This window comes from Microcaecilia unicolor, chromosome 9 (assembly GCF_901765095.1).
Source record: "Microcaecilia unicolor chromosome 9, aMicUni1.1, whole genome shotgun sequence".
Classification (NCBI taxonomy): Eukaryota; Metazoa; Chordata; class Amphibia; order Gymnophiona; family Siphonopidae; genus Microcaecilia; species Microcaecilia unicolor.
The window spans coordinates 32195447-32216896 of NC_044039.1; the positions used below are offsets into that span (position 1 = coordinate 32195447).

Below are 21450 nucleotides of genomic sequence, written 5' to 3' on the forward strand. Positions count from 1 at the left end.
CGATTCCTGGCACAGGCAGCTCCTTGTGACTCTGGGCAAGTCACTTAACCCTCCATTGCCCACCGCATAGAGCCTGCCATGAGTGGGAAAAGCACGGGGTACAAATGTAAAAAAAAAAAAAAGGATTTAACCAAATGTTTGAAAAGAACTGGGGAAAAAAACGAAATCTAGAAAACAACCCTCAAATTTTTTGTATGCACATCCTATTAGTGACATTAAAATTACCATTTCTATTTCAAGTGTACACTCTGGAGGTTATTCTATAAGTTGGAGCCTCCTTTTAGGTATCTCAATGCCACACAGTAACAGCCTGTTGTATATTGGCACCTGGGTACGTAGATGCCATTATAAAATACTAGCTTAACCCAGTATTAGGGCACCTGACATCTGGGCACCTGCAGTTACATCACCTAGACCTGGTGTAACTCGGGGTTCCTAAATGTGACAAAGGCACATATACTACTACTACTGCATATCATTTCTAAAGCGCTACTAGTCGTACGCAGCGCTGTACACTTGAACATGAAGAGACAGTCCCTGCTCAACAGAGCTTACAATCTAATTAGGACAGACAAACAGGACAAACAAGAGATAAGGGAATATTAAAGTGAGGATGATAAAATAAGGGTTCTGAACAAGTGAATAAGGGTTGGGAGTTAAAAGCTGCATCAAAAAGGTGGTCTTTTAGCTTAGATTTGAAGACGGCCAGAGATGGAGCTTGACGTACTGGCTCAGGAAGTCTATTCCAGGCATATAGTACAGCAAGATAAAAGGAACGGAGTCTGGAGTTAGCAGTGGAGGAGAAGGGTGCAGATAAGAGAGATTTACCTAGTGAACGGAGTTCCCGGGGAGGAGTGTAGGGAGAGATGAGAGTGGAGAGGTACTGAGGAGCTGCAGAGTGAATACACTTATAGGTCAATAAGAGGAGTTTGAACTGTATGCGGAAACGGATAGGAAGCCAGTGAAGTGACTTGAGGAGAGGGCTAATATAAGCATAACGACACTGGCGGAATATTAGTCGTGCAGCAGAATTTTGAACAGATTGAAACAGATTTTCAATCTGTTCAATTCTGCTGCACATATAACTTTCAGAATTCTGTAAATGGCAGGACCACCCATGCCCCTCTCATGCTCCGCCTATATCAACGTCCCTTTGCATTTGCACGCTATGCCATTTTTGCGCTTTACAGAATGGTGTACAATTGCTCGCTAGTGTGTAGGTATTATGTACATGCAAATGGTGCCTAGGAAAACAAAAGTAAACAAGCGCAGCGGAGGTGACAACGCAGGATGATGCAAAAAACAAAACGCCCGAGGGACTCAAAAAGTTCACATCAGATGCTTTATTCAAAGTATAATGGACTCGACACGAATCGTGCTTCGGCCACAATGGCCTGCTTCAGGAGTCCCTGTACGTAGTGTCATGCTGTTTGTTGAGCAGTTACTTTGTTTGTTTGGCGCCCCCGCTTCTGATTTCTAGAACTAAGATTTACTTTGGCTGTTTAGGGCGATGAGCAACCCAATATTTACAGAGTACAGGGCCTCCTGAAGCAGGCCATAGTGGCCGAAACACGATTCGTATCGAGTCCATTATACTTTGAATAAAGCATCTGATGTGAACTTTTTGAGTCCATTGGGCGTTTTTTTTTTTTTTTTTTTTGCATCATCCTGTGTGTCACCTCCGCTGTGCTTGTTTACTTTGCTGAAATATGGGCACCTGGTTATACAGCTACCTCCTCTAACTACATCTTATCAAATTGCACTAGCAAACTGTTTGCTGTGTTTTCCAGAAAAATATATCTTGATTTCGACAAAATGATTATTCCTGGCACCAATTTAAAACTTTTGCGTAATGCCTTCCTTCCATCTGGCCAGAAAGAGGACTATGGCTGGTACTATTGTGATAACAGAAGCTGGTATGAATACGGCCACCCAGTAAGTAAATACTGAAATATGTCTTTTCCAGGCATTTCTAGAAAAATTGATATATTGGCTCAACACTGTACTAAAACATCAAATGTGCCTAAGGTCCCTGTTTAATAAGCAGCGCTAAGGGCACATTAGCGTTTTTAGCGCATGTAAATGATTAGCACCCGCTAAACCCTAACAGGCTCATTTTCGAAAGAGAAGGACTTCCATATTTCGACATAAATCGGAAGATGGATGTCCTTCTCACAGAAACGTCCAAATCAGTATAATCGAAACCCGATTTTGGATGTCTCCAACTGCAGTCCATTGCAAGGACGTCCAAATTTCAAGGGGCGTGTCGGAGGCATAGCGAAGGCGGGACTTGGGTGTGCCTAACACTTGGACGTCTTTGACCCATAATCGAAAAAAGCAAGGACGTCTCTGACGAACACTTGGACGTTTTCACCCGGACATGTTTTTTTATGAATAAGGCACAGAAAGTGCCTGAAATGACCAAATGACCACTGGAGGGAATTGGGGATGACCTCCCATTACTCCCCCAGTGGTCACTAACCCCCACCCACCCTCAAAAAACATGTTTAAAAATATTTTGTGCCAGCCTCAGATGTCATACTCAGGTCCATGACAGCACATGCAGGTCCCAGGAGCAATTTTAGTGGGTACTGCAGTGCACTTCAGACAGGCGGACCGAGGCCCATACCCCCCCTATCTGTTACATTTGTGGAGGAAACAGCGAGCTCTCCAAAACCCACCAAAAAACCACTGTACCCACATCTAGATGCCCCCCTTCACCCGTAAGGGCTAGGATAGTGGTGTACAGTTGTGGGTAGTGGGTTTTGGGGGGCTCAGCACACAAGGGAGCATTTTATGAAGTCCACTGCAGTGACCCCTAGGGTGCTCGGTTGGTGTCCTGGCATGTCAGGGGGATCAGTACACTACAAATGCTGGCTCCTCCCACCTCCAAATGGCTTCCATTTGGACGTTTTTGACATGGATGTCTTTGGTTTCAAAAATCGCCAAAAGTCAAAAACGTCCATGTCTAGGGACGTCCTTGGATTTGGACGTCCCTAGACATGGACGTTTTTGACTTTCGGCGATTTTTGAAACCAAAGATGGACATCCATCTTTTTTTGAAAATACAGTTTTCCACGCCCCCGGATTTGAACATTTGCCAAAGACGTCCAAATCGCAACTTGGACGTTTCTTTCGAAAATGCCCCTCTAGGTCACCCATATGAACGTATGGACAACTCTTGCATTTAGCGTGCGCTAAAAATGCTAGCGAGGCTTAGTAAACAGGGCCCCTTGGGTTCTAAAGTGCAAGTTTTTCCACATTTAGCTAGAGACACAGAAAAGACGACGAGAATTCTTGGTTTTAAAACCTAGAGTTCTCTCTTTGGGTGGGTCTTTTATATTAAAATTTGCCTGTAGATGTTTGGTGTCTCTAAATGCTATTACTTATGCTTTCTTTGACCCAAAGAAATTGCAGGAATTTATTTCTCTTAAAGAGGGTGAAAGAAATGCTTCCCAGAATGAGCCCACTTGTTAATAATATGCTGTTTAAACTGGCTGCGAATGCTTGGATTTTTCCTGCTCTATAATTGATTTAGGTTAATCATAAAGTATTCTTCTTAGTTATTTCCTTGTATCTTGGTTTAGTTTTTTGTGGACTAAAGTTTGAAGGAATATTTTCTTTATTTTTGAGTTCAAAGTAAACAGGGCCCTAAGTGTTTTGTTGTCTGATCTTGTTTTAGAATTCAGTGAATTCGAAGGCATCGGTGAAAAGTTATCACATCGAACGTCATTATCTAAAAGGGCACAGTTCATTACGGTTCACTGTCGGACAGTTTTCTTATACTATAGATTTTAACAGTAAGTAAACTAAAGCCTGCTAGTCTACCATTTTTATTCTTTCTAACTCAATGGAAGTTGGAAAGAATTGCACACAAGGGTTTGAGAAATATCTGTTGGTCTGCCTAAGGGCAAAATAGCTCTCCAAAAATGTAATAGAATTGGATGAAGTTTGGCATGTGGAAAAAAATCAGACACACTGAGTTTGAAAATGGACTAAATCAGACTGAGGGTTTTGAAGAAATAAACTCTCTAAAAAAAAAATAGTCCAATGCATTTCTATGAGATTAGGAGTTCCAGATTTTGCAGCATAGAAGCAAAGTGAAACATAGCAGTAAGAAAAATTCCACCTTTCCAACTGCCTCTCCCTGTTCTCGACTCTCCCAACTGCCACCCTCCAACTTCCCCCACCCACCCCAAAAACTACCTATTCCCAAAACTATATCCCCTGAAACTGGCCATCTCCCAAATTGCCCCCACAACAACCTAAAAAAGAACTGCTCAATTGCCCCACACTCCATAAACCACCCTACATACAAAACTATTCTCCACAACTGCCCCCCAATGTCACCCCCCCAAAAAAAACTATACCCTCCCAACTTCTGCACCATCTCCCAAACTTCCTCCACTCCCAAAAATTATCCCCATGCAACTCCTCCACCGTGTTGCAAACTGCCCCCCCCCCCAACAACTGCCCCAGCACTCTGCAAACTTCTCCATTCCCAAAAACTACTACCTTGAATTTCCTCACCACCCTGTAAACTGCCCCAAAACCAAAATCTACACCTCCACAACTTCCTGGCTACTTTGCAAACTGCCTCACTCCAAAAAACTAACCACCTCACTCCCATGAACTACTTCCTGCAACCTCCCCACTACCCATCAACCACCTTCACCTCAAAAATCTCTCCCCAAATCTACCCCAGAACCCTACAAATTGCCCTCACACTGAAAAATTACTCATCTACAATTCCCTACTGCCCCACAAACTGCCTCTAACAACAAAATTTAGTTCCCCCCCCCCCCCCCCCCACCAACTACTCAAGCACACACATGCATAGGGGTTGGAAAAAATTCCATACTTTTCCCACTTGTTTCAAATAGGGTATTCTTTTCTTTTGTGTATTCTATTCAAAAAGTGAGCTCTAAGAATTAGGGATGTATTACTACTATTACTATGTATATAGGGATTTTATTTTTATTTATTTATTACATTTGTACCCCACATTTTCCCACCTATTTGCAGGCTCAATGTGGCTTACATAGTACCATAAAGGCATTCGCCAGTCGGTTGATAACAACTACAGGTTATATTGTGGTCGAAGCGAGGTAGGTGTGTATGAGGCACCGTGATGATGGAAGGGATGAAGGTTGTATATTGTCCAGTACAATCATTGGTTATGTTGTGTTGCTGGGTGTGGGGATTTACGTTGGATCGGTGAGGTAAGCCTTTTTGAAAAGGGTGGTTTTTAGTGATTTCCTGAAGTTTAGACGGTCATGGACTGTTTTAAAAGCTTTTGGGAGTCCATTCCATAGTTGTGCGCTTAGGTAGGAGAAGCTGGATGCACAAGTTGTTTTGTATTTCAGTCCTTTGCAATTTGGGTAATGTAGGTTTAGGTATGATCGTGATGATCCGATTCTGTTTCTGGTTGGTAGATCTATGAGGTCTGTCATATATCCTGGGACTACGTCGTAGATAATTTTGTGGACCAAGGTGCAGATTTTGAAGATGATTCGTTCTTTGATTGGGAGCCAGTGTAGCTTTTCTTGGAGGGGTTTGCTGCTTTCGAAGCGTGTTTTACCAAATATCAGCCTGGCAGCTGTGTTTTGGGCGGTCTTGAGTTTTTTTGCGAGTTGTTCTTTATATCCCGCATAGATTCTGTTGCAGTAGTCTGTAGGGCTTAGGCCCATTGATTGTATTAGGTTTCGAAATATTTCCCTTGAGAAGAAGGTTTTATTCGTTTGAGTTTCCACATTGAGTAAAACATTTTCTTTATTACGGAGTTTACTTGGTTCTCAAGGGTAAGGTTGCGGTCGATTATGACGCCGTATTTTTAGGCTGAGTTTGGTGAATGTATATCTAGGACAAAAGTGTAAATAATCTTGGTTAACATAGTGCTGACCTCTGTGAGTTATTTGCTAGATAAATAGTTATCTAAAGTTTTCCATTTTAACAACTTATGAAATAGATTTATGGTTTGATTTTCCGATTATTTATTTTTTGTTAATTTCACACATTTATGTTAAAAATTTGTTAAAGTGTAATAGAATTTTTGAATGCATGCAAATTGTCTTCATGTGCATTAATTCATAGGTTTGCATGCATTGAATCAATTTTGTGTGGAAACAGCTCTCTACATATAAACTGGTATATTTCCAAGGACCATCCATTTTTGATGTGCAATTTTTATAATATTTTGGTCTTTTTGTTTTTCATAAAACAACTTCAAAAAGTGATTACTTGTTAAATTCTCATATTAAATTCAGTTCAGAAGACCTTATATATCCTATATTGCCCATAGACTGTAAGCTTATACTCCTTCACAGCTAGTCAGTCCTACATAGTCCAATGTTTCGCTACTAGCTGCATCAGGGAATGTGTCTTCACTTTACTTCTTCAGCACACTTTACATGAAGCCTTTCATCAAATACAATATTTCAACCCTGCACTCAACATTTTTTTTGATTCAAAAATTTATGTATATTCAGCATCGCTATATGTATAGTCGGCAGTAGTGAATATACATTTGACCACTGAGGTGTGTGTATATATAAAAAATGGTGATATTCAGACCCTATATGAATAGCTAACTGTAGAATTCAGGACAACACTTCATCTCCCAGGCCAGATCGGTGAAAGCTAACCACATCATTCCCAGCCCAGGCCAACTCAGGGAGCAGAAGACCTGACTTGGGAATTTAACCAAACACCTTCCACACAGCTGTGCACAGCACTGGCATGCTAGCATTAGGATTGGCAAATAGGGCAATTGTCCTGGGTCTCCGTGCAAAGGGGTCCCAACCCTGACTCAAGCCAAAGGAGGCACAGCCTGCAAGCAGATGTTGGGGCCCCCTCCATGTCTAACACCGGCTCTGCATGGGGTTAAGGGAGAAGGGATTCAACTAATGAAAAACCTGAAGAGTATACCTAGGCATTGTATGCTTTTTTTAATGTGAGCATGATTATTTTTTCCTTATTAATAACGGGCACGCATGTTATTTCTTTCCAGCAATGACACAGACTAATGACAGTACATCAGTGCAAAAGCAGATAAGGAGGAGACCAAGGTTCCATTCTGCTCTGCAGAATCCGACAGCCAGGTGTGTAGTCAGAATATTCCTCTTTGCAGAAAGACCTCGGTGGCCATGTTGCTCAAACAACTAACGTTGCTGTTACAGACAAAGAACATTAAAGAGTAGTAAATGCAGTGGCTTTCCTAGGGGGGCTGACACCCGGGGCGGATCGCCGATGCGCCCCGCCCCCTGGGTGCAGCGCCTCCCCCGGAACAGCGCGATGCCCCCCCCCCCGACGAAAGAACCCCCCCGGGTGCACGCCGCTGGTGGGGGGGGGGGGGGTGCTGCGCGCCTGCCGGCTCTTCGTTTTCATGCTCCATCTGCCCCGGAACAGGAAGTAACCTGTTCCGGGGCAAAGGGAGCATGAAAACGAAGAGCCGACAGGCGCGCGGCACCCCCCGAGCGGCGTGCACCCGGGGCAGACCGCCCCCACCGCCCCCCCCCCCCTTGGTACACCACTGAGTAAATGTACACCATGCATCTTTACATCTGTAATCCCCTTTTTTAATGTGGTCTAGGCAGCTGCCTAGATTATGCCCATGATAGGACTAAGGCGAAGCTCTGCATCGGACTTCACACTTCACACAGTGATGGAGACCACACCAGTTCTTTTGTTGAAAACCAGAAAATTTATTGTCCTTTAAATGATGAGGGTAAAGCTTCAACCATTTCAGCTTTCCTCCAGTCAAGCACAGAAATTACAAACAGCTTCTCCTTATTCTGCTTGCTACTCAAATCACTCACCAGTGTGGTGAGGGCTTGGCTTGGCTTGCACAGTTCACTTGCTGGTACTCTTAAGCAGATATTACCTGTGATGAAGAATTAATTAGTTGGTAAACACTTACAGGGTCCTTGGTGGCTACGTGATAGACAATGAGGGGCATAATTGAAAGGGGCACCCAAGTTTTCCTGAGGACGTCCTCGCAGGACGTCCCGGCGAAGGGGCAGGGAAACCCGTATAATTGAAATAAGATGGGCGTCCATCTTTCGTTTCGATAATATGGTCGTCCTTAGAGATGGTCATCCCCAATTTTCATTGATAATGGAAACCGAAGACGCCCATCTCAGAAACGACTAAATCAAAGTCGTTTGGTTGTGGGAGGAGCCATCATTCATAGTGCACTGGTCCCCCTGACATGCCAGGACACCAGCCGGGCACCCTAGGGGGCACTGCAGTGGACTTCATAAATTGCTCCCAGGTGCATAGCTCCCTTATCTAGGGTGCTGAGACCTCAACCCTCCCCCCCCCCAAAAAAAAACCACTACCCACAACTGTACAAAACTACCATAGCCCTAAGGGGTGAAGGGGGCACGTACATGTGGGTACAGTGGGTTTTGAAGGGCTCACATTTACCACCACAAGTTTAACAGGTAGGGGGGGATGGGCCTGGGTCTGCCTGCCTGAAGTGCGCTGCACCCACTTAAATTGCTCCAGGGACCTGCATACTGCTGTCAGGGAGCTGGGTATAACATTTGAGGCTGGCATAGAGGCTGGCAAAAAATATTTAAAAAGTTTTTTTTTGAGGGTGGGAGGGGGTTAGTGACCACTGGGGGAGTAAGGAGAGGTCATCCCCAATTCCCTCCGGTGGTCATCTGGTCAATTTGGGCACCTTTTTGAGGCTTGGTCATAACAAAAAATGGACCAAGTAAAGTCGCCCAAGTGCTCGTCAGGGATGCCCTTCTTTTTTCCATTATCGGTCGAGGACGCCCATGTGTTAGGCACGCCCCAGTCCTGCCTTCGCTATGCTTCCGACACGCCCCCGTGAACTTTGGTCGTCCCTGCGACGGAAAGCAGTTGAGGACGGCCAAAATCGGCTTTCGATTATGCCAATTTGGGCGACCCTGTGAGAAGGACGTCGAAAGATGGGCACCCTTCTCTTTCGAAAATAAGCCTGAATGTGGCTCTGCAGTGACAATATTATCAGATGGTAAAAAGTTCCTTTTTTCTCCTGCCGGCTATGGATGAAATGACATAACATATTTATAAATGATTTAGAGATGGGAGTAACTAGTGAGGTAATTAAATTTGCTGACAACACAAAGTTATTCAAAGTTGTTAAATCGCGAGAGGATTATGAAAAATTACAAGAGGACCCTACAAGACTGAGAGTCTGGGCGTCTAAATGGCAGATGATGTTTTACGTGAGCAAGTGCAAAGTGATGCATGTGGGAAAGAGGAACCCGAACTATAGCTACATAATGCAAGGTTCCACGTGAGGAGTCACCCACCAAGAAAGGGATATTGGCATCGTTGTTGATGATATGTTGAAATGCTGTGCTCAGTGTGCTGCAGTGGCTAAGAAAACAAATAGAATGTTACGTGTTATTAGGAAAGGAATGGAAAACAAAAGTGAGGACATTATAATGCCTTTGTATCGGTCCATGGTGCGACCGCACCTTGAATATTGTGTTTAATTCTGGTCACCACATCTCAAAAAAGATATAGTGGAATTAGAAAAGGTACAGAGAAGGGCAACAAAAATGATAAAGGGAATGGGACAACTTCCCTATGAGGAAAAGCTGAAGCATCTAGGGCTCTTCAGCTTGGAGAAGAGACAGCTGAGGGGAAATATGATAGAGGTCTATAAAATAATGAGTGGAGTGGAATGGGTAGACGTGAATCGTTTGTTTACTGTTTCAAAAAATACTAGGACTAGGGGGCATGCGATGAAGCTACAAAGTAATAAATTTAATACGAATCAGAGAAAATATTTCTTCACTCAACGTGTAATTAAACTCTGGAATTCGTTGCCAGAGAATGTGGTAAAGGCAGTTAGCTTAGCGGGGTTTTAAAAGGGTCTGGACAGCTTCCTACAGGAAAAGTCCATAGACCATTATTAAATTGACTTGGGAAAATCCACTGCTTATTTCTGGGATAAGCACCATAAAATGTATTGAGCTTTTCTGGAATCTTGCCAGGTATTTGTGATCTGGATTGACCACTGTTGGAAACAGGATACTGGGCTGGATGGACCTTTGGTCTGTCCCAGTGTGGCAGTACTTATGTACTTAAGTACTTATGACAGGATGCCTGGATGACAAAGCAGGTACCCTGAATGAATCCTTTCTCCTTCTTCCCTGTACATATGGGTGCAAAGGTTACTCATATATTCCCAGTACACAAGCCAGCAACCAGGCTTTGGGTTTGTTTGTTGCTTACATAAGAATAGCCATACTGGGTCTGGCTAATAGTCCATCTAGCCCAGTATAAGGCTTCCAACAGTGGCCAATTCAGGTCACAAGTAACTGGAACAAACTCAAGTAGTAGTAATATTCATTGCTACCAATCCCAGGGCAAGCAGTGGCTTCCCCCATGTTTATCTCAAATAGCAGACAATGGAGTTTTCTTCCACAAATTTGTCCAAACCTTTTTTAAAAACAGATAAGTTAGCTGCCGTTACCACATCCTCTGGCAATGAGTTCCAGGACTTAACTATACTTTGAGTGAAAAATATTTCCTCCTATTTGTTTTAAAAGCATTTCCATGTAATTTCATTGAGTGTCCTCTGGTCTTTGTACTTTTTAAAAGAGTGAAAAATCCATTCATTTTTACCTGTTCTACACCACTCAGGATTTTGTAGACCTCAATTGTATCCTTCCTCAGCAATCTCTTTTCCAAGCTGAAGAACCCTAACCTCTTTAGCCTTTCCTAATATGAGAGGAATTCCATCCTCTTTATCATTTTGGTTGCTCTTCTTTGAACCTTTTCTAATTCCGCTATATCATTTTTGAGATACGGCGACCTGAATTGAATGCGATATTCAAGGTGAGGTCACTCCATGGAGTGATACAGAGGTATTATAATATTCTTGGTCTTATTTACCATGCCTTTCCTAATAATTGTTCCTTGGTCTTTTAATCCTTACTCATTTAGCAAGTGTCTTTTAGTGCCAACTCATGGGAGTATGACAGATTGATTCTGCATTCAAGATTTCTGCATCAGGCTAGAGAGGGGGGGATCTGCCTCTTGGTATGGGTCAAAGGCGCGGGGTGGAACCCAAGACAAATTAGCAGGCAAGAAGGGAACTTATAACACATAAGGTGGAGGTAACTACTGACACCAGACCCTTCCTCAAATTATCATAAACTCTCCCACCCTTCCTTCTGTTTCCAGAGGCTTCTACCCTCTCTGGAAACTTCTAGTGTGAACATGTGACTTCATGGCAGGTGCTGGAACAAGAAAAATAACAGTTTCACAGAAAGGCCACAACAAAATTTGCCTCCAAGCTGTCTATCTGCTGAGTGGATACAGGCCTAGAGGTGAGAGCTGGAATAGAATGCAAGCCAGCAATGGAAGCACTAACTTAATGGACCGAACGAACTGTGCACAGCATAGAGAATTTGAAACAGCACAAACTGCTGTTAAAATTCTCGTGATGTTACAAATCTATTAAATGGAATCTTTTTAGCCTATTCTCTGTGAATTTAAAGGTACTGACTGCCGTGGGCAATAAATGACCCATATATTCAATGCCAGGCCTAATCTGGACACTGGGTCTGGCTGGTCAGCAGAATTTATCCAGGTACCAGCAATATTCAGACCAGTTCCCAGATAAAGTTAGACAGCCTTTTCACTTTTCCCACATCTCTGGTAACCAGGTAAATCGCAGCACCACCCTGATTTGACCGCCGAATAGTATCACAACAGCCACACAAGATTTGCAGCGGTACTGTGTGGTTAAATGCAGCTGAAAACTGAACATAGTGAAGACTCAAAGTGATGTTCTTAACTTGTTCTCCAACTCCTAAGTTTCCTTTATATTTTTAAGATTGATAAGGTAATGATGTCTTTGGTAGATAAAATACACTCACTTGGAGTAATTTTAGATCTAGCTTCGAATATGCGCGAGCATATTAAGAAAATGATTAGGACTATTTATTCTAGACTTAGAGTGGTTTGACGATTGAAAGATTATTTGTCAGTTCAGAAGTTCTGCATTGTTGTGCAGAGTACGATAATTCCATGTTTTTGGTCATTGTAACGCTTTGTTAGGTGTTCCGAAAAAGGGTTTGAAGTCTCTTCAATTAGCACAGAACTCTGGGGCTCGAGTTTTATGTGGATTAAATAGGTTTGAGCATGTTTCTTCTGTGTTGATGCAGTTGTATTGTTTGCCTGACGAATTTAGAATTCAGTATAAAATTTTATTGTTGGATTTTAAAGTTTTGACTAATACAATTTCTCCGATGATTGTGACATCTTTGCACCTGCATCAACCAGTACAGCCCTTCGGATCATCGACTGCTGTTTTGTATGATGTGCCATCTTTCCGTGTGGTTAGACTTGATGATTTAAGATCAAAAAGGTTTTATATAGTTGTGCCTAAGGCTTGGAACGAACTGTCTTATCATGTTCGCCCTTTGCAATCCAGATCTCAATTTAAGTCAATGTTAAAGAAGTTCTATTTCAACAGGCCTTTGATCTAGTAAACTGAATAATGTTTAGCAAATGGATCAGACATATTTATTGCAGATGAGTTACTATGAAGAGATGTTATGATTATTTATGTATATTTGCTGAGTGTTTTATGTAATGTTAATTTTATTATGCCCTATAGAAAATATAGGGGTAGGTATTCACCATGATTTATTTAACTGTGCCTCTCCTGCCCAGTTAAATTATTCTGTATGTCTACCCTTACATTTTCTAAATGGAAGATGGCCTTCAGGGAGAGCAATTTTCAAAGCTATTTATAAAAGCACAGTTTACCCTTGTCTGAAAAGTGTTAACAGAGCCGCCGAGAGGGGGGGACAGGGGGGACAAAATTCCCCGGGCCTGGGCCTCCAGGTGGGGACCCGGTGCCGCCGCCGCAGTCCGGCCGCCCGCTGTTGCGCCCTGGCATTGAACTTAAGCGCCTCACCTTCGAAAGCGCAGCAACAAGCAGCGGCAGACCACTCCTTCCTTCCGTGTCCCGTCCTCACCTGACGTAACTTCCGTGAGGGCGGGACACGGAAGGAAGGAGTGGTCTGCCGCTGCTTGTTGCTGCGCTTTCGAAGGTGAGGCGCTTAAGGTCAGTGCAGAGGGCCCGGGGGTGGAGAGAGGGCCCAATGGAGGGGGGGCCCGGCGACCTCAGGTGGGGGGGCCCCGGGGGCGGCCTTGTCCTGGGCCTGGCCCAGTCTCTCGGCGGCCCTGAGTGTTAACACAGGTGATCGGGCAGTTCAGATGTTCTTGTCTCGTTCTACTGCCACTGACTGGGTGAGCCTGACTCCAAAGTGAAGAGGTCACAGGCCACCCAAACCCCTGATTCATTCCTGTCTTCTGGGAATTGGATCAAGACCATCAACTCATTCATACGTAACACCAAACCGCTTTTAAATGACACAAATAATATTTGATATGAGCAGCTGCTCATAGCTCTGTAATCTTGTGCCAATCCATTGAGTCAATCCCCCCTTCCCCTTTTCTTCCAGCATATTATTTATTATTCTACAGCATTGTTCTGACGTGTATATGTTATATTTCAAATGCTTGCAGTGTGGATGATGGAGAACAGAGAGCCACCTTAAAAAGTAAATACACTTGGCAGTTCAAAGGTGAAGAAGACCAGTGGATGGACTATCAATACGCGGTAGGACTGAAAGTTTTGATCAGAATGAAAAAATGTGTTTCAGAAGTTGAATGAAAGTATAGCTCTGCCGAAGCAAGAGGATAGCTGGATTAAAGAATTAAGGAGTCCTTTTACTAAGCTGTGATAAACACTAACACGTGCTTACCGCAGCTTAAAAGAGCACGCTGAGGCATCCTGTGCTAAGTTTTAAATGTGCGTATGCTACCCGTACGCATTTTTTGGTTGAGGGGGCGTGTCTGGGCTAATCAATTAGCACGTCATCATTACCATGCACTAGCTGATTAGCAGAGGATTAGCACTTGAGCAGTGGCGTTCCTAGGGGGGCTGACACCCGGGGCGGATAGCTGATGCGCCCCGCCCCCCCGGGTGCAGCGCGACCCCCCCCTCGGAGAAAGGACACCCCCCCCCGGCGAAAGAACCCCGCCCCAGGGTGCACGCCACTGGGGGGTGTGTGTGTGTGCCGCACGCCTGTCCGCTTCGTTCAGTTCCATGCTCCCTCTGCCCCGGAACAGGAAGTAACCTGTTCCGGGTCAGAGGGAGCACAGAACGAACGTAGCGGACAGGCTCACGGCACCCCCCCCAGCGGCGTGCACCCGGGGCGGACCGCACCCACCGCCCCGGCCCCCCTTAGTACGCCACTGCACGAGTCCTTACCGGTGGTAAATGCTCATGTGCTAATTTTTGTTAATGGTAACATAGTAACATAGTAACATAGTAGATGACGGCAGATAAAGACCTGCATGGTCCATCCAGTCTGCCCATGACAAACTCATATGTGTATACCTTACCTTGAATTTGTACCTGTCCTTTTCAGGGCACAGACCATATAAGTCTGCCCAGCAGTATTTCCCGCCTCCCAACCACCAGTCCCGCCTCCCATCACCGGCTTTGGTACAGACCGTATAAGTCTGCTCTCCCCTATCCTCGCCTCCCAACCACCACCCCCTCTTCCCCCCAACTGCTCTGCCACCCAATTTCAGCTAAGCTTCTGAGGAATTTTCAGTTTCATCCGGTATTCCTCCCCGTGTTTCTCCTCTTGAGATTTTCTATATTTCTGGAACGCTAACTCTTTAATCTTTATTTTCTCAGCCACTTGCTTTGAGAACCATATCGGTTTCCTTTTTCTCTTGCTTTTATTTACTCTCCTTACATAAAGGTCTGTGGCCCTGTTTATTACTTCTTTTAGCCTGGACCACTGTCCTTCCACTTCTCGTATGTCCTCCCAGCCCATCAGCTCCTTCCTCAGGTATTCTCCCATTTTGTTAAAGTCAGCTCGCTTGAAATCGAGGACTTTGAGTTTAGAGTGGCTGCCATCCACATGAGCTGTTACATCAAAACAAACCGTTTGATGGTCACTGTTTCCCAGGTGCGCATTAGCACATTAGCACATGGCCATTAATTTTGAAAATGGAAAATCAGCTATTTTTCAGCTGTGGTAGAAATGGTGTTAGCATGCAGGAAAGATCTGCGTACGGGCATGCTAAGGCCACTTTCTACCACAGCTTTGTAAAAAGGACCACTAAAATAGGTGGCTGCCTTTAAATATTTTTAAATTAACTTAAAGATTTTATATTCTGCCTATCTGTGGGGCCCTTTTACTAAAGCTTAGCACATGCTAAATGCATTAGCAAGCACTAAGCTTTAGTAAAAGGGCCTCTAAAATTCTACAGGCTACAATTAAACATGCATAAAATAATTAAAAACAAAAACAATAATACAATATTTCAAATACATAATACAAACCAATTAAAACATGAAAGGACATTCGTCATTTTGGCATTACAGTTGGGCTACCACAAGAGCCCAGCAGTAATGTCTGGCCCCAGTGCACGCCATTTCCAGCGCTTAAAAATATTATTTATTTATTTATTCATTTATTTATTGCATTTGTATCCCTCATTTTCCCACCATACGGCAGGTTCGATGTGGCTTACATATTGCTAAAAAGGCAGTTACAAAAATTAGATTTGTAGAAGTCTAGTACATAATACAGAAGTACAATAAACGCTTAGGTTGATATGTTAGCATATTTGAGAGAGGTTAATATTATTGTTTTCCATTTCTGAACTTTTCGTGATGTAAGGTGGTGTGGGATTAGGCAGATCCAGGAGGGAAAGATTTCTTGAAAAGATGTGTTTTCAGTTTTTTTCTAAATTGTAGGTAGTTTTCTGTGAGTTTCAGGTCTTTGGGTAGTGAGTTCCAAAGTTGAGTGCCTATAAACAAGAGGCTGGCGGCATGTGAAGATTTGTATTTTATACCTTTGCAATTGAAGGGTTAGGTAGGCTCTTGCTGTTCTCATCACATTTCTTATTGGTAGATCGATAAGTTCCGTCATGTAATCTGGTGCGAGTCCGTAGATGATTCTGTGGACTATTGGGCATATTTTGAATGTTATGCAAGCGTAATAAGAAGCCAATGTAAGCTTCTTAGGAGGGGTTTTGCTCTTTCAAAACGTGTTTTTCCGAAGATGAGTCTGGCAGCCGTGTTTTGTGCTGTCTGTAGTTTTCTTATGATTTGATCTTTGCAGCCTATGCAAATTTTAGTGCCTGGGGCTTACCCGGTGGTAATCGGGCAACCCCACATGCTGCAGTGGCGTACCAAGGGGGGGCGGTCCGCCCCGGGTGCACGCCACTGGGGGGTGCCGTGGCGCGCGCCTGTGGGCTGCGAGTTCGAATCGCTACGCTAAATTCTCTCGTTCGCTGAAGCTCCCTCCCTCTGGCCCGGAACAGGTTACTTCCTGTTCCGGGGCAGAGGGAGGGAGCTGCAGCGAACGAGAGAATTTAGCGTAGCGATTCGAACTCGCAGCTGACAGGCGCGTGCCGCGGCACCCCCCCCTAGCGGCGTGCACCCGGGGGGGGGTGTCATTTTGCCGGGGGGAGGCGCTGCACCCGGGGGGTGCATCGGCGATCCGCCCCGGGTGTCGTCGAGGCTAGGAACGCCACTGACATGCTGTCCGGTTACCACCGGCTTAGCGCAGGAGTCCCTGCCACCTCCTAAATAGGTGGCAGTAAGGGATCCCCCGGGAAATGACACAGAGGCATATTTTCAAAGCACTTTGGGAGGCTAAGTTCCATAGGTTTCTATGGAACTTTGGGAGGCTAAGTGCTTTGAAAATGAGCCCCACAGCCATTTCCTTTTTTTTTTCTAAGCCTTTTACCCGCTGAGGTAAAAAAAGGGCCCTAAGTTCTTCTTTGACCACTGACCACAAATACCAATGCCCGTGGCTGCCTTGCAATAACTAGGATTACAAACATCTTATTTTGGTATTCACTTTTGAAATGCCCGTTAACACAAATAGCCTTCAAAAGTTTTCTGAAAGCTAAGAAAGTGGTAACGCTCCTGATTTCATAAGGTGAAGCTTTCCACAATAATGGTCCTGCTACATAAAAAAATAGAAGATTGGTATTGCGCTAACTGAACTTGTTTAAATGTCAGAATCTGTACAAGTAGCTTAACCATAAACGCTCTTACGAAAGAAGAAAAAGGCAATGGAATAGTCATTCAATGCACAGTTAATCAAAGAAAGTATTTGAAATTGAGTGCACCAAAAACACAGGTAACCAATTCAAGTCAATAAGTCCCAGGTATATATCTCACTATGATCCCCTTATATTGTATGGTGAGCCCTCCAGAAGGGGAAAAATACCTACTGTACCTCACTGTACACTACTACAATAGCTCTCAAGATTGCAGGTGTTACCTATATATAGTTAAAGTAGGTATTTAGTGTTTTTTTTGGAGGGCTCGCAAATTCCACAAGTGTACCAGTTGGGCCTGGATCCCCTTCTCTACAGTCCACTGCACTGAGTACTAGGCTACTCCTGGGTCCTGCTTGCTGCTGTAATAGGAATGGCCATCATTTCTGAAGCTGTCATAGATCCTGGTATGTACGGTCACTGTCACATCTTAGGGGGCTGGGAGGAGAACATTAATCACTGAGAGAGTAAGGGGAGTTATGCATTAATCCTTACAGTGGTCATTTTTTTTGTGTGTGGGTTACATTTGTACCCCGCACTTTCCCACTCACGGCAGGCTCAATGCGGCTTACATGGGGCAATGGAGGGTTAAGTGACTTGCCCAGAGTCACAAGGAGCTGCCTGTGCCTGAAGTGGAAATCAAACTCAATTCCTCAGTTCCCCAGGACCAAAGTCCACCACCCTAACCACTAGGCCACTCCTCCACTGTTGCTACTATTTGAGATTCTACATGGAATGTTGCTATTCCACTAGCAACATTCCATGTAGAAGTTGGCCCTTGCAGATCACCAATGTGGTCGCGCAGGCTTCTGCATGGAATGTTGCTAGAGGAATAGCAACATTCCATGTAGAATCTCCAATAGTAGCAACATTCCATGTAGAATCTCCAATAGTATCTATTTTATTTTTGTTACATTTGTACCCCGCGCTTTCCCACTCACGGCAGGCTCAATGCGGCTTACATGGGGCAATGGAGGGTTAAGTGACTTGCCCAGAGTCACAAAGAGCTGCCTGTGCCTGAAGTGGGAATCGAACTCAATTCCTCAGTTCCCCAGGACCAAAGTCCACCACCCTAACCACTAGGCCACTCCTCCACTCCATTTGGTCATTCAGGGCACCTTTTGGTCACTTAGTCGTGATTGAAGGAGGTCTAGCCAAAAACACCTTAATTTTATCCCTAGACATTTTCATTTTGTTCCATTATTGCAAAAAGCCGTCTATGATTTGGTACCACCCATGTCCCTCTCAGTTCCTTTCCAAAACACGCCTCCTACATGGCCTCTTGAAATTTGGATGCAAAACACCTAAAATCAGGGTATTGAAAATTGCAACTAGGATGTTTTTGAGAGAAAAATGTCCTTCTGCTACCTTATGACCGTTTTTGGATTTGTTTGTTTGTTTGTTTTGAAAATGAGCCCCTAATTAGAGGCATATTTTCAAAGCACTTTGGGAGGCTAAGTGCTTTGAAAATGAGCCCCTAAAAGTATCGCAGTGTTTAATCATGAAGAAGTGGAACCTGTGCAGAGTGCCAGATAGAACACTGACCACTTAGTTGGGCAGACTGGATGGACCGTGCACCTCTTTATCTGCCAGCATTCACTATGTTACTGTCAGGCTCATTTTCGAACAGAGATGGACGTCCATCTTTCGACATAAATCGGTACTTGGACATCCATCTCTCAGAGATGTCCAAATCGGTATAGTCGAAACCCAATTTTGGACATCTCTAACTGAAGTCCGTCGCAAGGACATCCTAATTTCAAGGGGGCGCATCGGAGGCATGGTGAAGGCGGGACTTGGGCATTCCTAAGACTTGGACGTCTTTGACCCATAATCAAATAAAGCAGAGACGTCCATAACTACAACTTCGACGTTCTCACCCGGACCAGTTTTTATTATGAATAAGGCACAAAAAGGTGCCCGGAATGACCAGATGACCGCTGGAGGGAATCGGGGATGACCTCCCCTTACTCCCCCAGTGGTCATTAACCCCTTCCCACCGTCAAAACACATTATTAAAAATATTACTTGCCAGCCTCAGATGTCATACTCGGGTCTATGACAGTGCATGCAGGGCCCTGGAGCAGTTTTAGTGGGTGCAGTGCACTTCAGACAGGTGGACCCAGGCCCATACCCCCCCTACCTGTTACATTTGTAGAGGATACAGCGAGCCCTCCAAAACCCACCAGAAACCCTCTGTACCCCCCTTCACCCATAAAGGCTATGGTAGTGGTGTATAGTTGGGGGTAGTGGGATTTTTTTTGGGGGGTGGGGGGCTCAGCACACAAGGTAAGGGAGCTATGTACCTTGGAGCATTTTATGAAGTCCACTGCAGTGCCCCCTAGGGTGCCCAATTGCTGTTCTGGCATGTCAGGTGGACCAGTGCACTAGAAATGCTGGCTCTTCCCACGTCCAAATGACTTCCATTTGGACATTTTTTACTTGGACGTCTTTGGTTTCGAAAATCGCCGAAACTCAAAGACTTCCAAATCTAAGGACATCCAAATCTAAGGACATCCTTGGTATTTTTGAACCGAAAGATGGACATCCATCTTTTTTTGAAAATATGCTTTTCTCCGCCTCCGGATTTGGACGTTTTACAAAGACGTCCAAATCACAACTTAGATGTTTCTTACGAAAATGCCCCTCTATGTTAACTAGGTATGACTAAAAATTTAGATCTAGCCCATTTCGGACAGCATCAAGCAGCTGATGAGCTATATTGGGTTTGACCAAAGATCCATCTGGCCTTTCTCTGACAGTGGCAACCAGCTGACGTATGCTAGACTGGGGTCTCACCAAAGACCCTTGTAGGCCAGTGACCCCTCTCTGACTGCAGCAATAATGGGTGTGTGCTATAAATAATTCTGACACTTTTAATTAATTCCCATCATGCAGTCTTTATGCCTTGTGACTCATAATGCATTTTAGTCTTTAAAGCTTGCTTCCTAGGCTGTTAGTTTAGGAAGAGTAAGGCAGCTTTTCGTTACTGTTTGCTTTTCTAGAATGCTCGTGGCGTAAGGTGTTCTGTTAGCAGTGCTGATATTGAACAGAATTATCAGCAGAACCCTCAGGGATCTATGGGGTTTTCTACGGGTCGATTCACCTACATCCTGGACTTTACACGTAAGAATGTCTTTCTGTAATAATGAATTTTGTTACAAGCTTTAGTCTAAAACCTAAGAGGGCATGACTATAAAGTGGTGCCTAAATTAAGGCCTACCTCAAAAACCCACAGTGTAGTAACTAATGAATCAATACACAGTAAAAATGTCATATAAAATTATCAAAAACTATACTTACAGATATGTGGTCATAGATAATAGAGGGACCATCATAAATCCTGAAAGATTCTCTTTAATGCCAACAGGGAACCCCTCTCATAAGCATTAATCATTCCACATATCTATGTAGCAATATTTCCACTTTAATATGTTTAAACGATTTCAATTATTGTTCTTACATGTTCTTATCTGAAAAAACTCCTTTACTACTACTACTATTACTATTTAGCATTTATATAGTGCTACAAAGCATACGCAGCGCTGCACAAACATAAAAGTAAATTTTTTAAATACAATAGTTGAAATCATTTAAACATATTAAAGTGGAAGTATTGTTACATAGATATGTGCATTGATTAAAGCTTATGAGAGGGGTTCCCTGTTGGCATTAAAGAGAATCTTCCAGGATTTATGATGGTCCCTCTATTGTCTATGAGCAGATTTCTGTACGTATAGTTTTTGATAATTTTATGTGACATTTTTACAGTATATTGATTCATGAGTTACTACATTGTGGGTTCTTGAGATAGATGTTATCTGTTTCCCCCAGTGATTAATGCAGTAATACCCCTTGATTCAGTTTGGATGAACCTAAATTAAGGTGCCACAGAGGGAAATTCTATAGCGTCATTAAGGCAAAAAGGGGCATGCTTAGTGCCATGCTCCAAGAGCATTACAGAGTGCTTAACCCACTATAGTGCACTATAGTGCAAAACCACTTTGGCACGCTGAAACTTAGATGTGACAGCTTACATCAGGTCAATGGTAGGCATAATGGAGGAGATTCTATATATGGCGCCTAAACAATCCGTGTGGAAAAACAATTACACCTAGGTATATTCTCTAAAGTATGCCTAAATTTTATAGAATAGGCTTAAATTTCCTGCACGGTATATAGAATACGCCGAGCGTCTCTCCACACAGCCAAATGTAGTTGCGGCCATTTACGCCAAGTTAAACCTGGTGTAAATACCAGCGCCTAAATTACGTGCAGAGCAGGTATATTCTGTAACTGTGCGCCCACAACGTGCCCAATTCCCCTCCCATATCC

At 43.8% G+C, this 21450-nt stretch overlaps 1 protein-coding gene across 1 annotated transcript in view; it reads left to right on the forward strand.

Annotated features, from left to right (window-relative positions):
* Positions 1–21450, forward strand: part of LOC115478011 — a 55153-nt gene that overhangs the window by 13046 nt on the left and 20657 nt on the right. Inside the window, exons 5-9 of the mRNA XM_030215195.1 lie at positions 1791–1935; positions 3683–3800; positions 7010–7100; positions 13546–13639; positions 20121–20241. Coding sequence (XP_030071055.1) covers positions 1791–1935; positions 3683–3800; positions 7010–7100; positions 13546–13639; positions 20121–20241 — 569 coding nt within the window. The remainder of the gene's footprint in view (positions 1–1790; positions 1936–3682; positions 3801–7009; positions 7101–13545; positions 13640–20120; positions 20242–21450) is intronic.